Source organism: Typopeltis vanoorti, chromosome 15 (genome assembly GCF_054136105.1).
Source record: "Typopeltis vanoorti isolate ZY-2024b chromosome 15, IOZ_Tvanoo_1.0, whole genome shotgun sequence".
Classification (NCBI taxonomy): Eukaryota; Metazoa; Arthropoda; class Arachnida; order Uropygi; family Thelyphonidae; genus Typopeltis; species Typopeltis vanoorti.
The window spans coordinates 94,342,001-94,359,149 of record NC_143563.1 but is presented as its reverse complement, the minus strand read 5'-3'; the positions used below and the strand labels follow the sequence as shown (position 1 = coordinate 94,359,149).

The 17,149-nt window shown below is 31.8% G+C and overlaps 1 protein-coding gene across 10 annotated transcripts in view; it reads right to left on the bottom strand.

The window, feature by feature from the left end:
* Positions 1 to 17,149, bottom strand: part of LOC150098991 (NGFI-A-binding protein 1-like) — a 685,870-nt gene that overhangs the window by 197,032 nt on the left and 471,689 nt on the right. For all 10 annotated transcript variants that reach the window (XM_090404614.1, XM_090404621.1, XM_090404619.1 and 7 more), the window contains one exon: positions 12,747 to 12,848. In XM_090404614.1, coding sequence (XP_090260740.1) covers positions 12,747 to 12,848 — 102 coding nt within the window. The remainder of the gene's footprint in view (positions 1 to 12,746; positions 12,849 to 17,149) is intronic.

Here is a 17,149-nt window from a genome sequence, read left to right as displayed (position 1 = left end):
CATACTGGGAAGATTAAAATACCGTTCATTAATATAACCCACGGTAAAATTATACAACACTGCAACATCATTAAAAATTTACTCATATTAATCACTCACAAACAGCGTTATTCACTCGCATTAATAGTCACTTTATCTAATTTGTCAAGTCAATAACACAGTGCAACAGTAACATAAAATAATGCTCAGTACATTTTTTTAAATGTGACTCCCATTCACGAAAGGGTATACAACTTATACATTAGTACCGAGAGTGGGCTAAGGATTCTTATTCTATTTTTTTTTTTTTTATTAATTTCATATATTTCTTGCATTTTTTGACTTCTTACACGAAGCCTGCTCTAGAGACCAAACATGGACTTTTTCAAGCTACTAATAAGCAAAATGATGTCTCACATCGGGTGATGAAAGTCATCTCCCACCTAAAGATCGTCACAAACATCCCTGCACACAAAGAGAGAGAGGGGAGGGGGAATTCTAACCGCTCGACCAACTAGGATGGTGAGAGAGTTATTCGTGATTGGTAAAGTAAGGTAAATACTGCTGCTAATGATGAATTACTTTGCTCATTTGTTCTGCCTTATGCTTAGGCCCAGAACCGCAGCGTACAATGCAGATTTTCGAAACCAGGCCTGACGGAATATGATAGTTAATCCTTATTCTGTAGTCGTTTATGTTTGTGTGTGTATTGCGCGTTTTCTTCTAGCAGGTCTGCCTCTTTTGGAATCCCCGCCTATGTACCCACTAACTCAGCTTCAAATGAAAAGTCTTGATAAAGGCTGTTCGTGTTACGTCACAGACGGAATTCGAGCTCAGATATTTCCAATTAAATGGTATCATCAAAATCGTCACTCTGCTCATTCTTTACACGAAAGTACACCGATCACACCATTAAAGTTTTATTTTCATGACACGTGCCATTAAATGTCACTATATGAAAAATAGTAGACCAAATTGTTCACTCTACCTCAATTGAATTTATAATCTATGTTATTATATTGAGGATTCCCTCTAGAAAAAATGATCAAAATTCGTAAATTTATGAAAGGAAATAACACCACTTTTGTACGAACTCAGAGCTGAGAGGTCTGTTGGTTGCTATGATAGTTGGAGAATGAGGGTGGAAGGGCATAAAAAGTATCTACTCTTATCCTTAAGTCTACACATACAATGTATGTATATACACTCGGCGACCGAAATATTTCGTTATGATAAATGACATACATCAATACAAACATCAGCTAAGCATTGGTCACTAGAGGACAGGATAAAGGTCACCTAGAGTAATGAATCTTGGTTCCTGTTATGGGAGGAAGAACAAGATTATGACGACAACAATGCCATCACCCATCATGCGTGGTCAAGTGTAGGGTAGCGGAGTGATGACAGTCTGGAAAATATTCCCTGGGCAAAAATGGTGCGGCCAACTTGAACATCATTGCCAACTAAGTGCACCCTCTCACGGTGACCATTTACCTTACACGTGTCGGCCAGGAATGGTTATAACCATGTGACTGAGAATGAATGAGCATTCATTCTCAGTCAACCTATCGAACATTTTAGGGTGTAGTGGAACGAAATGCCTATTTCGTTACAGGTAAGGTATACCTGTAGAATCTCCACAGAATCTCGTTGAGACAATACCAAGGAGTCAATGCTCGTGGTGTACTGAGCTCGAAGTAAAAATTAGGGTGGTCCAACGTACTATTAAAAGGGTGTCTTCGTTAAAATGCAAACAACAGAAAAAAAAAAAAAAAAAATATATATATATATATATATATATATTCTCCTAATTGCGACTAGTATTTCACCGATCTTTACATTTTATTACGACTAGGGGAAAAAGTCTTTAAACAGAGATCAAGCTGAAAATTTTTAGAACTTATCACTATTGGTCTTAAATTCCAATATCACATTGGCATTTACAATATTAGTTGTAAATATTACTATTAAAGATTCCCTGTTGAGTGATCTCAACAGGGAATTTTTTTACTTTATTTCTAGTTCCAAACTTCAATTTATTTTCATTCTTGTTTTTGCAAATGCATATAACTCAAGAGTCTTGAAAAGTAATCCGTGGGCATGGATGTTTGTGATTGTCTTTAGGTGGAGATGAATGGAGTCATCTGGTGTAAGACCACCACCTCGATTATTAGAGGACTGAAGTGGTTTGAAAAAGTTCCATGTTTGGCTTCTAGAGCAGGGTTTACGGACTATGTAAAAAAATAAATAAAAATATAAAAAAATACAAAATTAATAAAATCAGAAAAAAAATTCTTATCTCACCCACGGTACGAATGTACTATAGGTTTAGAAAAAGAAAGAAAGAAAAAAGTAGCAAGCTGCTGCAATCATTTAAACTGGAGTATATTATTTTAAATGCTGTTAACGAGTTCATTTTTTTAGATAAAAATAAAATAAAATAAAATGAATGTTTCCCTAATGGATAACTTGGTACTCAAAAACATTTTGAGTACCAAGTAGTTCAACAGATAATGTTTTGACTTTATTTCTCTCTTCAAATTTCAAGTAACGATAAGTACAGAGCAGTTCATAGATTTATTGAATACTCTTTAAATCGTTTTCCGTAAAATGATTTCAAAGCTTATTATATAAACTTTTAAGTTTTTCGTGCTTATTTTTATTTAAATCTGAATTCGAAATAAACTAAATGAATGGAATTTTTTTTTATTGATTTGAACATTATTCTGCTTCAATTAACTAATGATGAAGTACCGAAAGACCGGACATAAATAAAATGCTAAGTGTCAAGTTACATTCCCAGTAAAACTGCAGTAAATCAGACACGTGTCGTTTGTATTTAACAGAAAATTAACAACCAACAATTGCAGAGCTTTTAGCAAAAGCTACAAGATCGGCAAGAACGATAGTCAAAACATGATCTGAATTTATTTATTAAAAAAAAAAAAAAGTCACCAATTTGTTATCTAAAGTATTTATTTTGTTTTATTGATTATTACTAGATGTAAAGTTTTCCATGAAATCCAGATTTTGTGGTGGCATAACTTTATTATTTTGATTTGTTTTGTTATTCATTGTTAGAGAAGAACATGAAAGGATAAAGCAAGGAAGTAATTTGATTAGCAAGCTCTTTTCGAAAGACTAAAACGGTAAATTTTTTTAGAGACAAATTAACCAGTCTCTAAAAGGTAAGCTTTTGCTTTCAATTTAATTACCGGAACTGCAAATTGAACTAACGAGAAATCATTATCAAGAATATATAAATGCAGTTGATATATTACGCAAATGAAACGTGCGTACAAAAAAAAAAAAAAAAGGAATATCGTAATAGCATACAAAACTCCTTTTAGAAGAATAGGTTTCTTGCTCACTATCTGACTACGTTTGAACCATTGCAATGGTGACAGCATTAGAAACCAATCGCAACAAGATTTTATTCACATTGACATTTGCGCATTTCCAGATGACAAAAAAAAAGGAGAAGAAAGAACAAAAAGAAAGAAAAAATCGAGAGAAACGAAAGAATAGGTGATCGTATGACACCAACTAACGAGAATGAAGTAAAAAGATGCTTCTCCTTGGAATCGATCCAACCTTCTCTGCACGGAGAGAGAGAGAGAGAGAGGACTACCTTGCGCAACGTCTCATCGGTAAATTGCTGTTGACAATTTTTTAAACTCCTTTACGGTGATCCGAAACTATTATTGTAAGAACTACATTTTTTATTTCACAGATTTCCCGAACTCTAAGAAAACCAAAATTTGTCAGAAATATAACGAAAAAAATGTAAAATCATTTCAAAAATAAATTAATTAAGAAAGACAGTTTTCACCTCTATAACAGGTTTTATTAAATTTTTAATTTATATAAATTCTTTAATAACAATCGTAATGAGCACTTTTTAATATTTCAAGTAACCGTATAAACTGCGAACAGTTTTTGTTATTATTTTTTGGCATAAAATTCCACGATATAATGCCGAAGAATGTTTCCTTTTATTGTAATTAGATTTGCTAGATTAATATCAGTTATTTCTTTGTAATTCTTTATCAACGACAATCACATAATAAAAAATGCATGTGTTAATTCATTATGCAATAATACTAAAATAAAGGAAATACATCGTCATGAAGTTAGACCAATAAGTATTGAAGCTACAAGTAAATAACTGTTTCATCTAAACGTTTTTTTTTTTTTTTTTTTTTTTTTTTTTTTTTTGTAAATTAACTGATTTCCAGATTTAGTAGTTTTTCGCGACAATAGAATTTCGTAAACGGATGTCTTCCCAATGCAAAAGTGGTAGAAATAATTCTGCGCCACTCCACTCTCCTCAATCTATCCTTCTGTGTATGGATGCGTGCGCTACTTTTCCGCTGTGAAATGTGATGGGGTGGCATGTTGACCGCGGATTACACCGGTTACCTAAAAGGCTTTCTGACAGAACAATAATATAGGAAGATTCTTTGCATACAGATATTCTCTCTCTATTAAACCGTGGTTCTTTTACACACAAAATTTTAATCCAGGTTATAAAAATACAGCAAAAATTTCGAATAATGAAATCCAACATAAAACAAAAACTAAGGAAGATATCCACATTCTATTAAAGTTCATTTTATTATACTGTTTAAAATCTTTCTACGTTTGTTGGGAAGAATGCAACCTCCAAGGTCTCTTCCGAGGATGAGAGCTAGAGGGTCCGAAGAAACAAAACATTTGTTTCTTCTGTCGCCTCTATTTCACCTAAAATGTTTCCAACCGTGTGGAAAAAATACTTCTAGCAAAACTGTATACTATTAATTTAACTGTTATCACAAGGGAAGTCGAGCATTTACAAAGGATTTCGACATGACCTTAAAACAGGTGAATCTTGCAACACCTTGTGAACATTTATGTTAATTAAATTATTATATCTGTTCCTGTATCATGGTTTCCGACATAACTGGAAAAGGCTATTGTATTTTTAAAATATCGTGGTTAATTTCACTGCATTTTCTCAACACTCTAAGGAATCTGTTCTGACTGGCGCTTTAAGTGCAACTGCATAACGGCATCTGGGAATGTGAACACAATGAACGACTCTAGCCTTTCAAAACTTAGAGGTTCTTCCTATGAACTACACATTTCTGCCTGAAAAACTGCCTAGTCAAAAAAAAATGAAAAGTTTCTACCCTTGTTCGATACATAAGTCAAAATCTTTCCAACACGTGGATATGTAAGTCGTTTGATTATGATGCCTAAGCTTTTGGCGTTCCATGAATGTGTATAGCATATTCTTCCAGTGGGATATTTGCATATATCAACGACTTACATGAATATAAAGAATGCGTTAATCATATCATACTGTTGCTTGACAGCGAATAATTCAAGTGTTCTTTATTAGTCTTGATTAAATGCTAAAGTCGTCGGTGTCAAATTACGACTGAGCTATGCAACACATTAAACCTAGCATGCAACTACGTTTGGTTATTATTACAATAGTTAACCCGGCGTTAGTAAGGTGGGGTGTCACAGACTCGAAAGATTTTAAATTGACTATAACTTTTTAACAACGCGTGGCAGTGAGTCATGCTTCAGTATAGCTTCCGCTACTCGACGCCATAGACGACATGCTGTTGCGCGCAAGCAAGTTTAATGTGGGACCGCACCTTACCACTTTTGTTACATTTTCCCACCTTACTAACGCCAGGTTAAACAAATGATAGACAGCAACAAAATATCGAACTTTCTGTTGTCACAGAAAGGTTGAAATAAAGAGTTACGTCAATAGCAAATCAACTTTGAAATAATCAAACTAGAAAGAGACTTAAATTAATAGTTTAAGTGATTATTTTGGTTATCACCATGAAGCATGAAACTAGTTCATATAACTCGCACGAGACTTGATAGCCGCAGCATATCTCTATTATTTAAATTTTTTTAAACATTTTTATTTGCTATATAAAAACAGTTCTTCCCATTTTTCTGGTAGTCTTGTTTGATATATCATTAAGACCATCAATTTCCCCCTCCCTCAAGAAATCCGATTTTGTTCATAATTTTATTGATAGTATGAGCGTACATTATATGAAGTTGACGATCCTTTTACCCAAGGATGCAGGTACTTGTTATATAAAAGTAGTTTCGTTTTTTTTCCTACTGCTTACTAGCACGCTATCAGAGGATTAACAAGTCAATAGATGGAAAGCATTCGTGCTAGTTCACATACATGACACAGAAAACGTAATTCTTTTTAATAACATATATTTAGGTCAGCTTGGATATTTATTATTCGACTGGTCTTGTGAATAGTGAATATGATTCCACTTACTTGAAAACGAGTTTTTAAATTTTTTTTTTTTAACATATGCTCTTGATTTTATTTCTATATCGATTTTATAATAATATATTAAAATAATATATATATATTTGTGGAAAAAAAACTTAAAATATCCGGGAGGAACTAACTGTCATCTCGATAAGAAACTAAATTTCAGTTGTAAAAAAAATCTTATAAATAATTCGAATATTAATATGAAATCGATAATACAAAATTTGAATCCAGGTCTTTCAACCACACAAAGAATATAATATAATACACCGATATTTTCTACCTCATTTAATACACGATAGATGAACTGACTTATATATAATTATCGATAATATATGATACTATTATTTAACATTCACATTTCTCGGGGTTTATAGCATGCTGCGGCTAATAAGCATTATTATGAAAATAAAAAAAAATACAATCGAATTCTTTTAAGTTTAAAATATTAACTAATGAATTTGATTTAAATTTAAAGCAGAATTACAAGAACGTTACTTTCAACTAACATTACGCTGGACAAAAATACGGAGAGCAGTCACATTATTTGAGCAATGATATTCTATTTTTTTTCCCTTTTCAATGGGAATCCAGCTACGAAAAGATGTCAATACGCTTTTCTACGAGGAATGGCGGTAATTGACATTAAACTCTTTGAATATCCAACTCTTTGAAGTTAGATACATACTCTAGTTGAAACAGCTTTTAAGAGAAAACTTTCACACAGAAATCTTCACATCCAAGGCCAGATTAGAATGCAAGGGTTGGATTGTTGTGAATTACGGACGAAGCAACTAAGGCTTATTGTCAATGTGTTATGTCGCTTAACTGCAATGTATCTTTCTAGAGGATTTGTTCGAAGGATGAAAATCCCCGCAAACTTTTGTATCCTTTTGAGTCCGGCTAGCTTTTACTGATATTTTTAATACAATTATTAAGAAAACAGTGATCTTTCAGTCATTCCATTGCAAAGGGGGAGGGATATAACGAAGAGGCCTCCATTTATTTCTAAAAATCAATTTACATGAAATCATGGCATCAAAAAATATTTAAAAATATATATATCCATAATATATAACATAATGAAAGAATTTTCTTTTCAGAAAATATCATTGTATGTACAACCGAAATAGATTGTTATATCCCCCCCCCTTAACTGAAAGTAGTTGTCATGCTCATATGTTATATATATATATTTTTTATATATAATTTTTTATATATAATTATATAACAAATTATATAATTTGTTATATAATTTAGGTTTCTAAAAACCCTCTGAAGTAAGCTTAACAATTACAACTCTTCCTCTATTATTCAACAGCACTTGTGATTCGATGTCTATCTTATTTATTTATTCATAACAATTCAATATATTCGTTCATTAATTCATTTGAAATCTTCTAAGTTCGTTACAAGCCTGTTCCAATATTCAACTTAAAACAATTACAGTTTACATTTGGGATTTTAATACTTCTCTTTAAAAATCCAGTTCTTCGATTATGGTTTAATGTTTACAATCCAATTCTACCCACTTAAATTGTTACGATAATGCCAATTATTCAAATAACCCAGTATTTTCTTCAGTAGTGCAACTGTTTCTTTATGCTGTTACGGATGCGTAGAAATGAAAACTAAAGACTGATAAATAACTACATCCGAATAACTACTCTTCATTCTTCCCCAAATAATATGCACATGCTATTTTGTTTTTAATGCAAGTCCTTTGATTACGCTTAATTCTATTAAAAATATGCATTTATTAAGTCCAAATAGGATATCATCATTACACGGTCTTAAATATTCTTAATAAGCATCGACTGAATATTTATATATTCGATTTATTACTTTTTGTTCGTGTTAAATAATTGCCCCGATGATAACTTTTAAAGAGAAATCTGTTCACTGATTTCAGGTTCTTAAACTCACTTGAAATCTGGTTATTTCAATATGATCATTCCCTTTAACATACACTTGAAACCGGTACTCATGATCTACTTATAACTAAGCAAGTGAAACGAAGAGATCATATAACACACAACTAAAGTGTGGAGGATTGGATTTTCTTATTTCAATATAGCCCTAGTTAATCCACTTCTTCATACAATGAACGAGTCCACAGTTCTCACAGGCTCGTATTTTTATGTATTGCTTTTTTTTAAAAATATGAATAAGACAATATTTCTTTAGGCAAGAATTACAAGCAGTATTTCATAAAAAACATGCTGCAAGTTAATTATTCTTTATTTGCTTTTCTTTCATGCCTGGATAATGCAGAGGACATCAAGAGATTAGGTTAACAGCCTGTCTCAAGATATACAATTGAATTGCTCAAGAAAACAATGAGACAGGACTGACATATGAAACCGACGGTTGGACAAGGAAATCGAAAACTTGGAAACGATATGATCTGGAAATAGCAACTTGAATTGATATATAATTAAATCAAAAAGAAGAGAAACTAATTAAAGAAATCAATGAAAGAAACATTAAAATAGTAACATTACTGAAAGTAAGAACAAAGGGAAAGAAATGCACAAAACATAAAACTATGAAATAGCATACATGCAGTGCAGCAAAGGAAGAAAAGGCAAAACAATTTATATGAACAATATTAGTTAAATGGTATTAGAAAAAAATCGTTCACATGCGATTAAAGTGAAAGGGAATGTACTAAATTATTACAGTTCTGTACAGAAATCAAATAAATAATGTATTCTTACCAACATAAACAAAATCATAAAATAACCAAAGGAAACTTATCCACAATAAACTATACATAATTAACAAATAGAAACATTAGGCCTGAAGAAATTATTGATATCCATGTTCTAGTCACCTGATAAAAGAAGTCACCATGCATTATATATATGATGCACGGAAAAAGCAAAGGGTTAATGGAAAATGAAAACATAGAACTGAATCAAAGATGGGAAATGTTTAAAAATCACGAAGCTTTAGAGGAGAGAGAGAAAAAACATTTGGAAATAAAAGGAAGAGATGGACTCTTTGGTACTCAGAGGAAGTTAAACTATTACACAAAAGAAAAAAGAAGCCTTTCTAACTATCTGCAAGATAATTTAAGAATGAAGAAAGGATGTCAGATATAAAAGCGTAAGAATGAAACTAGTAACAAAATCTGAGAAATAAAACGTGCATTCTAGGATAACTATTCAAAACAGCTCGAACACAAGTTTTTACAAACAAGGAGTTTAATAAAGAAATCTTTAAATGAGTAAAAATACTGGGAAAAACATTTTACTAAATTGTATGAAAATGAAGAAAATTATACCTGAAAACTTGAAGATTTATAAATACCATCAGAATAAATAGAACACATTAAGGAAATTAAAAACAAAAGAAACTGCCGAATAGTCAAAACACAAAAGAGTTATTAAAATATGGAGGCAGAGAAATAATATTTCAGTTAACTTTTAAAAGTTGTGTTCTAAAAAACCGATGAATGAAGAAAACTATTCCAATGCCAATATTTTTTTAAAAATGCAGCACTGTAATTATTTTTAATCAGATCCAAATAATTACAGAGATTATTACTAACCACCTTGAAAATATGTCCAAAACCTACTACAGAAATTATAAATGAATGTGATATTAAATTATTATTATTAATAATAATATTATATATGGGTATCTCCATGGAGTCAGAAGACTCATCGCGGGAGACCCAAGCTATCAAAACAATATCTATCATACTTCTTCTTGAACTCATTTACAGACGAAACACTCACAACTGAGTCAGGCAATGCATTCCATTCATTTTTCACCATTCTCCAAGCAAAAAATCTAGTTCTCACAACCTTGTTAACCACACTTTTCCTTAATTTCCAGGGATGACCTCCTGTTCTTCCATCGCTATCACACAGCTGAAATATTTCCCTTGCATCAATCTTATAAAAACCTTTAAGTAATTTAAATGTTTCTATCATATCTCCTCTTCTTCGCCTATCAACCAACCTCTGTAATCCACAAACTCTCAATCCATCAATGTAATGAGCATTTTTTACAACACTCACCAAAGTCGTCACTCTCCACCAATTCCTCATCTCCAAGGAATCCAGACGACCAGACTTGAGCACAGCAATCCAAATATGGAAGTATCAACCCCTTATAAAGAGGAATAATAACCTCTTTATCTATGGATGTTAGTGTGTTCTTCAATAACCAAGTAATCCTGTGTGCAAAATTGGACACCTTAGCAATGTGTCCTCTGAACTTCAATTCCCTATCTACTATACCCCCAAGTCCCTAGCCTCATCAATCTCTTGGAGTACCGTTCCATCAATGTGGTACACAGCTGGAAATCTTTTAACCCCAAAATGCATAACTTTACACTTTTCCAGATTGAACTGACATCCATTACCCTTTGTCCATTTTGCCAGCTTATTTAAATCATCCAGCAAACTCTCAACATCGGCTTGATTTCTTATTGCGCTTCCCAACTCTGCATTGTCAGAAAACAACTGAACATCTCCCTTCAAGTCATTTCCTATATCATTTATGTACAAATTAAACAATAACGGCCCAAGCACAGAACCCTGAGGCACACCACTGGTCACCTGCTTCATCCTGGACTCTGCTCCTCCATACACTACTTTCTGGTATCTCTCCATAAGCCAATCTCTTATCCATAACACCAGTTTAGTATCCATCCCCATTTGTTCTAATTTGCGCAACAGTATTCCATGGGGTATCCTGTCAAAAGCCTTTGCAAAATCCAGAAGCATCATTATGTAGCCAATTCCCCTTGTCCAACTCAGATGGCACTCTATTATAAAAAAAAGTTAATAAATTGCTAAGGCAATTTATAAACAACAAGATTTTACATTCAGAATATTATGCACGAATGTGCTGCGAAACTAACTACTAAAAATCAACAGAATATAACGCTCCAGTTTTTAAGTAATAAAAGTTGGTGCGTTATATTCTATTTTACACGTTTACATAAAACACTCAATTATATAAAAATTGCAGGATACTCTAATATAATAGTGAAAAGAAAATTAAAAATGGATAACAAAGCTTACGAAAGATATTTTCATAGATAACGAATGCTGATACTGCTATAATGTAACAAAATAAACTGAAATGAAGAAAGGAAAGAGGGTGAATCTTTAAGTCCACTACTATTCAATATTTTAACAGATGCAAGTAAACGATAAGAAGTTAAATGGAATAAAACTTCATAATAATATAGCAAATTTAATGTGCTGTGCAGACATAGAAGATAAGTTACAAAAGGCATTATTTCATTCTCAACAAATTTGTCAAAAATATAATATAAAATTAAAAAAAAAATTCAACCATTCAATCGGATATAAGTTAGAAGTAACAGAAAATGAAGTAAAAGAGCAATCGCTTAGGTAAACAAGATTTCTTAGATGTTTAAACAGAACAATATGGAAAAATAAAGTCTAAATATTGTAACTAAAACAAATATTTATCAAGTATATAAAACAAGAGCTGAAACAGTTAAAATCTAATTTTAACTTTCTAAACACTATTGCGAAAATGAAAACTTCTAGGAAAACTGCAACAAAAACAAAATTTGATAAGAACAGAAATGAAGAAATATACAAAATATGTGCCTCACAACCAGTAAATGAATGAATAAATGAATATTTAGGAATTGCATATTGACAGAATGGAAAACGATAGAATAATTAGAAGAATAGAAAATATTAACAGAAAAATATAGAAAGAAGCAAAAAACAAGTAGTACTAGAAGAGGTAGAAGATCAAAGAAAAGATGAAGGGATGGACTGCAATGAACACTGTCGTAATAAGTCTAAGACCTAAAGCCGAAGAAGTCAATCGCTCATGAATATGGAATGAAGACAGATACCTGATGTGAAAAATTTTCGGTTTGTTAAATAAAATATACACACGTATAGTTTGTATAGTTTTCGAAAGAAAGATTTATATTACAGATTTTTAAACTATATTACAAAATTTATTTTATATTACAAACGTTTAAAATTCTGCGTATAGTTAAGTTGCCATTATTATTTGTAAAGGCAAATAACAATGCCGTTTCTTTTTTTGTCTACGAAAGATGAGGACCTGAAAACCCAGCATGTTTTTTCTGAGATGAAAAAACGGGCATTCTCTGATATAAGAACCCGTTCTTATTGCTAATGACAACAATTCAGTACTAAGGAGCAGAGGGGGCAGACAAAGAACCAAGCTTCAAAGTTTTGCTATTATTATGGAATGATTTTTGTGGATAAATTTAAATTACGAAAATGTTCTCCTCGCATAAATTGCATATTTTTAGTAAGTCAGTGTTCTATATTTAAGCAACCAGAATAGTACAGAGCAAGTAAGTTAGTAGACCATTTCCCTCGGTATTGCCATCCATTAACATATTTTCATAAAATAAGCTTACCAGATACTATTAATATAGCAAAAAATAATGTAAATACTAAAATAAGCTTACCTTGACAGATGAAAGTGTCATAATAGGATAGCAAATTGGCTCGCTGTAAGACACGATACAACTGCAACTCTGATTCATTTGTAGGTTGCGACGTCATAGCAACTGAAAGAAAAAAGAAAAAAAACATAAGTTACATATGTTTATGTGAATACACTGTTCAATTCATGTATGAATTTTATTCACACATAAAATATTTCTGTTAAGCTAAGGATGTTCGATATTTATAATGCTAACCCATGAAAAGTTGATAGTGAATTTTTTTTTTTTTTAATTTTACTCTATTTTTCCTTTCTAAACAAACTAGCTTTCTCTGGCTCTACGCGTACGCTGCAAACAGTGAATTAGAGTTTGTAGAAATCATTGAATAAAGTGGAAGAAAAAATAGAGTAAACCCTCATGTATTCCTTTATGCAGAAGAGAGAAAAATTATAGCAGAGGGGTAAATTTCATAGGATTAACCTCGCATAAATGTAGAAATTTTACAGCTGACACAGCATGTTTAGAGTACTTCAAGTTAAAAAAGTGATCCAAAGTCGACATTATCAAAAGCAATGCACCTATTAATATGTTAAGAACGTTTTCATAAACATAAGATGGTTATCTTTATGGAAAAGAGGCACTCAACATGTAAAAAGGGCAAGGCTACTGATCTGTTGTATGTCATGTGACTGATATGCATATCGGTTTAAATAGTGACCGGTTTGGTTTTGGTTGTAAATACAATATAATTATAAACTTTCATACTATATTCATGCCAGAAACATTAAAAAAAACAAAATTACATTGAAAGAAAATATTAACATATTCTTTAACACAAATATTATGAAATCTCAGCACATACATTTCGTTTGAATTATAGGAAATTAGTGAAGAACTAGTTTTATCACATGAGAAACCAAACTACTTGAGAAGATAATTAATATTAGCCGTCATCGAATTATACACGCATAGCATATAGATTAAGATAAATTTAACATAAAAATATTAAAAGAACTCTGATGTACAGAGATGTAAATTTTAAATGCATTATATGCCCTTTTAGTACGACTACACGTATAAAACTCAATTTAATAAAATAGGCATAAGTTTATTTAAACTGATATGATTTCTTATTTATATCATTATATTTCCATGTATGTAGGATACAAGGGTAGGAGGCAATTTGCCGTTCGGTTCTTTGCTCTATAGAAGACACTCTCGGAGTATTCTTCATTGCTTCAAAAAATCTACACTGTTGTATTTTTTTTTTTTTAATTCAAGTATTTCACAGACAAATTTTATAACTCTCATTTTGGGTCAAGTCAGCTAAAAGATCATGGCTAACCAGATGAGATCCACTTCACTAGATGACAGATCTATAAATTTTAAGGAATTGTATGCGCTAGTTGGTCCATTCGCTCACTGCACGCAATCATTTTAAGATGTTTAACTGCTATTTTAATTCTTTCCTACGTCACTGTTCAACTTTTTTTGTCAGTATTTCTGCTGATTTACACTATATCAGGTTAAAGATGCATGACGTTTTATGAAGGAAAACATGCAACTATTTTTAGAATACTAGATACCTTTAAAGTATTTTTTTTTTTTTAGCATCATTGTACTGTTAACATTTTCTTTCATATATGAAACAATAGTGGGTATTTATGGTACATAAAAAGATGATATATAATATTTCAGACTGTCAACTTGGATGAGCTTAAACTTGTTTTTTCAAACTCAAGTTTTGTTTATTCTATCATTCTTTAAAAATTACAGAAGTGGTTTACATTTTTGGAGATTTTACTCAAAAGAAATAAAAAAAAGATACAAAATCTTGATTCCGGAAAATATAAGCAATTAAAATGATTTAACAAAACAACATGAAAAGTTTAACACATGGTTATAATTAATGTGAGACAACGATGTTCGCCATTACCAAAATTATATAATTGAACACAGAACTACCAAACTTTTGAATAATAACTTAATGGAATTTTTTTTCATATTTCATCTTTAAATGTAATTTAACTTAAAGAGAACAAAGTTTTTAATTAATTAATTTGCAACGGAAAAATAATAAAAAGCAACACGAAATCTGAACTCACCCAAATACACTCACACTAAATCACACAAATATAATTCAGAATGGAGAAACGTAGTAAAAAAAAAGTGGAATTATTTCAACTGTATAAAAAGATACGTTATAGAATTTAAGATAATATAACCTTAATCTTGAATTAATTAAAATATTATATTTTCAAATTAATCGTAAAACTGTATTGTACGATTTTAGCTGCACACCATGGTTACTTGAGTTACGCCTCAGCGAGAAGACCAAATGAAACTACTCAGCCTGGAACCAAGAAATGTCAGGCAGTCAGTCAGCCACTTCATAAACTTATTGACATCTTAATAAGTAACACAATGTTTACTTGTTCTTTTTTACTATAAGAGAAAATTGCTTTTTATTACTAAGAATAAAAGTTATTTCATGTGAAACTGTTCAGGCACTCGAACTAGAATGTAGAAGTCCTAGAGTCTCATTTTTTTGGGGGGGAGGGGGGTAGTGCTTAATTTTAACATTTCTTTAATCCCACTGCTCCTTACGGAACAATCAGCCTGATGATGCGTGAGCAGAGTCTTATTCACTGCTCCTTAAACACCGGAAGGAAAAACTAGAAACATACCAGTATGGCTTATTTGAAACCGGAATTAGAAAAAATCATTCTATGAGTTCAACTTCTGCAGATTTAATCGTTGGAATATCTGCACTGAGAAGGTGGAACTGCTATTGCCCGCCTTTGAATATATCCCAGAGGAAGTATCTTTGACAGGCATGATATGTTCACAGTTTACTGACCAAAGATAAGATATAGCCATACAATATCTGACATGTAAATTAAATGTTTACTAGTTTTCATAGATGTTTTTCCCAGCTAAAGTTCACGCCACGCTTTCTGGGTGCAATTCTCGTACTATTCTTGCAGATTAAAATGCAAAGTAATTAAAAATACGGAAAATTTGAGGATATTATTTCGTTTGACTGAGGCCACATGATGGATTTTAAAATGTCAAAAAATGCAACTCACTGTTAATATACTTCAACATGTGCGCCATTTGGGCATCGCCAAATATACAGTTTCTGTCCATAATTGGCTCATTACACGTGTGATGTAACAGTTACAATGATTTTTTCCTTTGTTCTTAATGTACTGCCTACCCCCCACCAAAAATATATTGAGAAAAGGGCCGAATTTGCCGGAGAATATTAAATGGTCCACCTTACTTTCATCTAGTAGACCATGAATGTGGCATTTAAAGGATCTCATACATTTGCCGAAGTATGGCAAAGGGCTATCTGTTTTGAAAACAACAAACACTCCACTTTTAAGTTCATTAATTCATAGAAACACGAAGTTGTGAATAAGCAATGGTAAATCATGCAAAATAAGGAAATATTTGATAATGTAATGTGCTTGTGTGTGTCAATACACCTCCGATATCTTTTTTTGGGAATGTCATAAATTTATTCGCTCAAAAAACAGATTCCTTCTTAAACCCGAATTCAAAATATGTAGCGTTTAAACATCTGATCACCCACGGGAGCAATGATCTAGACCAGTGGTTCTTAACCTTTTTAAAGTCAAGGAACACTTTTGATTATAATAAAAATTTGGGGAACACCAAAAGCATTAGGGTCATAAAACTAACAATAAAAATATGCATGAACTTGCCTTTTATAAAAATGGAACTTATTTTAATGTGATACTTGAGCTTGTCGGTTTTGCAGATTTCAGCAATATCAGGTCTTATATCTGATATAGCTAACCTCATCTCTTTGTCTATATTAGCAAGTCTTCCACGCTTTTTAGTATTTATACGAGATAATATTGAGAAATCGAGCTCACACAAATATGATGTTGAAAACTGTAAGAAAATTTTCAGTGCTCTTGTGGAGAGAGCTGGGTATTCGGCTTGGATAAAAATCCAAAATTCCTCAAGAGTTATTTCAGAGAATTTCATTTTTAGAGTACGATCTGTTGACAAGGTAACTAATTGTTCTTCTTGTAGCGAAAATTCGCAACTGGATGTATTAACTGTGCCAAATGACTTTTGTATCCAGTCATAATTGTGTGTATTTAAGGAAGAAAGTAACTTGAAATCTTTTCTTCCAATATAGTTAATTATTCTGTTATAACGGAAATAATTCCCTCTACATTTTTATTCAGAGTAGCCAATTACACTCACAACTGTGTCACGTGACATCTTTTACCGGCGAAACGCTTGTAACCAGATCGCGGAACACAAGTGTTACGGGGAATTCGGCGTAATGTAGACTGATGTAGACTATGACAGCTATAAGAACTTGCAAGTTTATATATATATATATATATATATATTTTTTTTTTTTTTTTTTTTCAAAA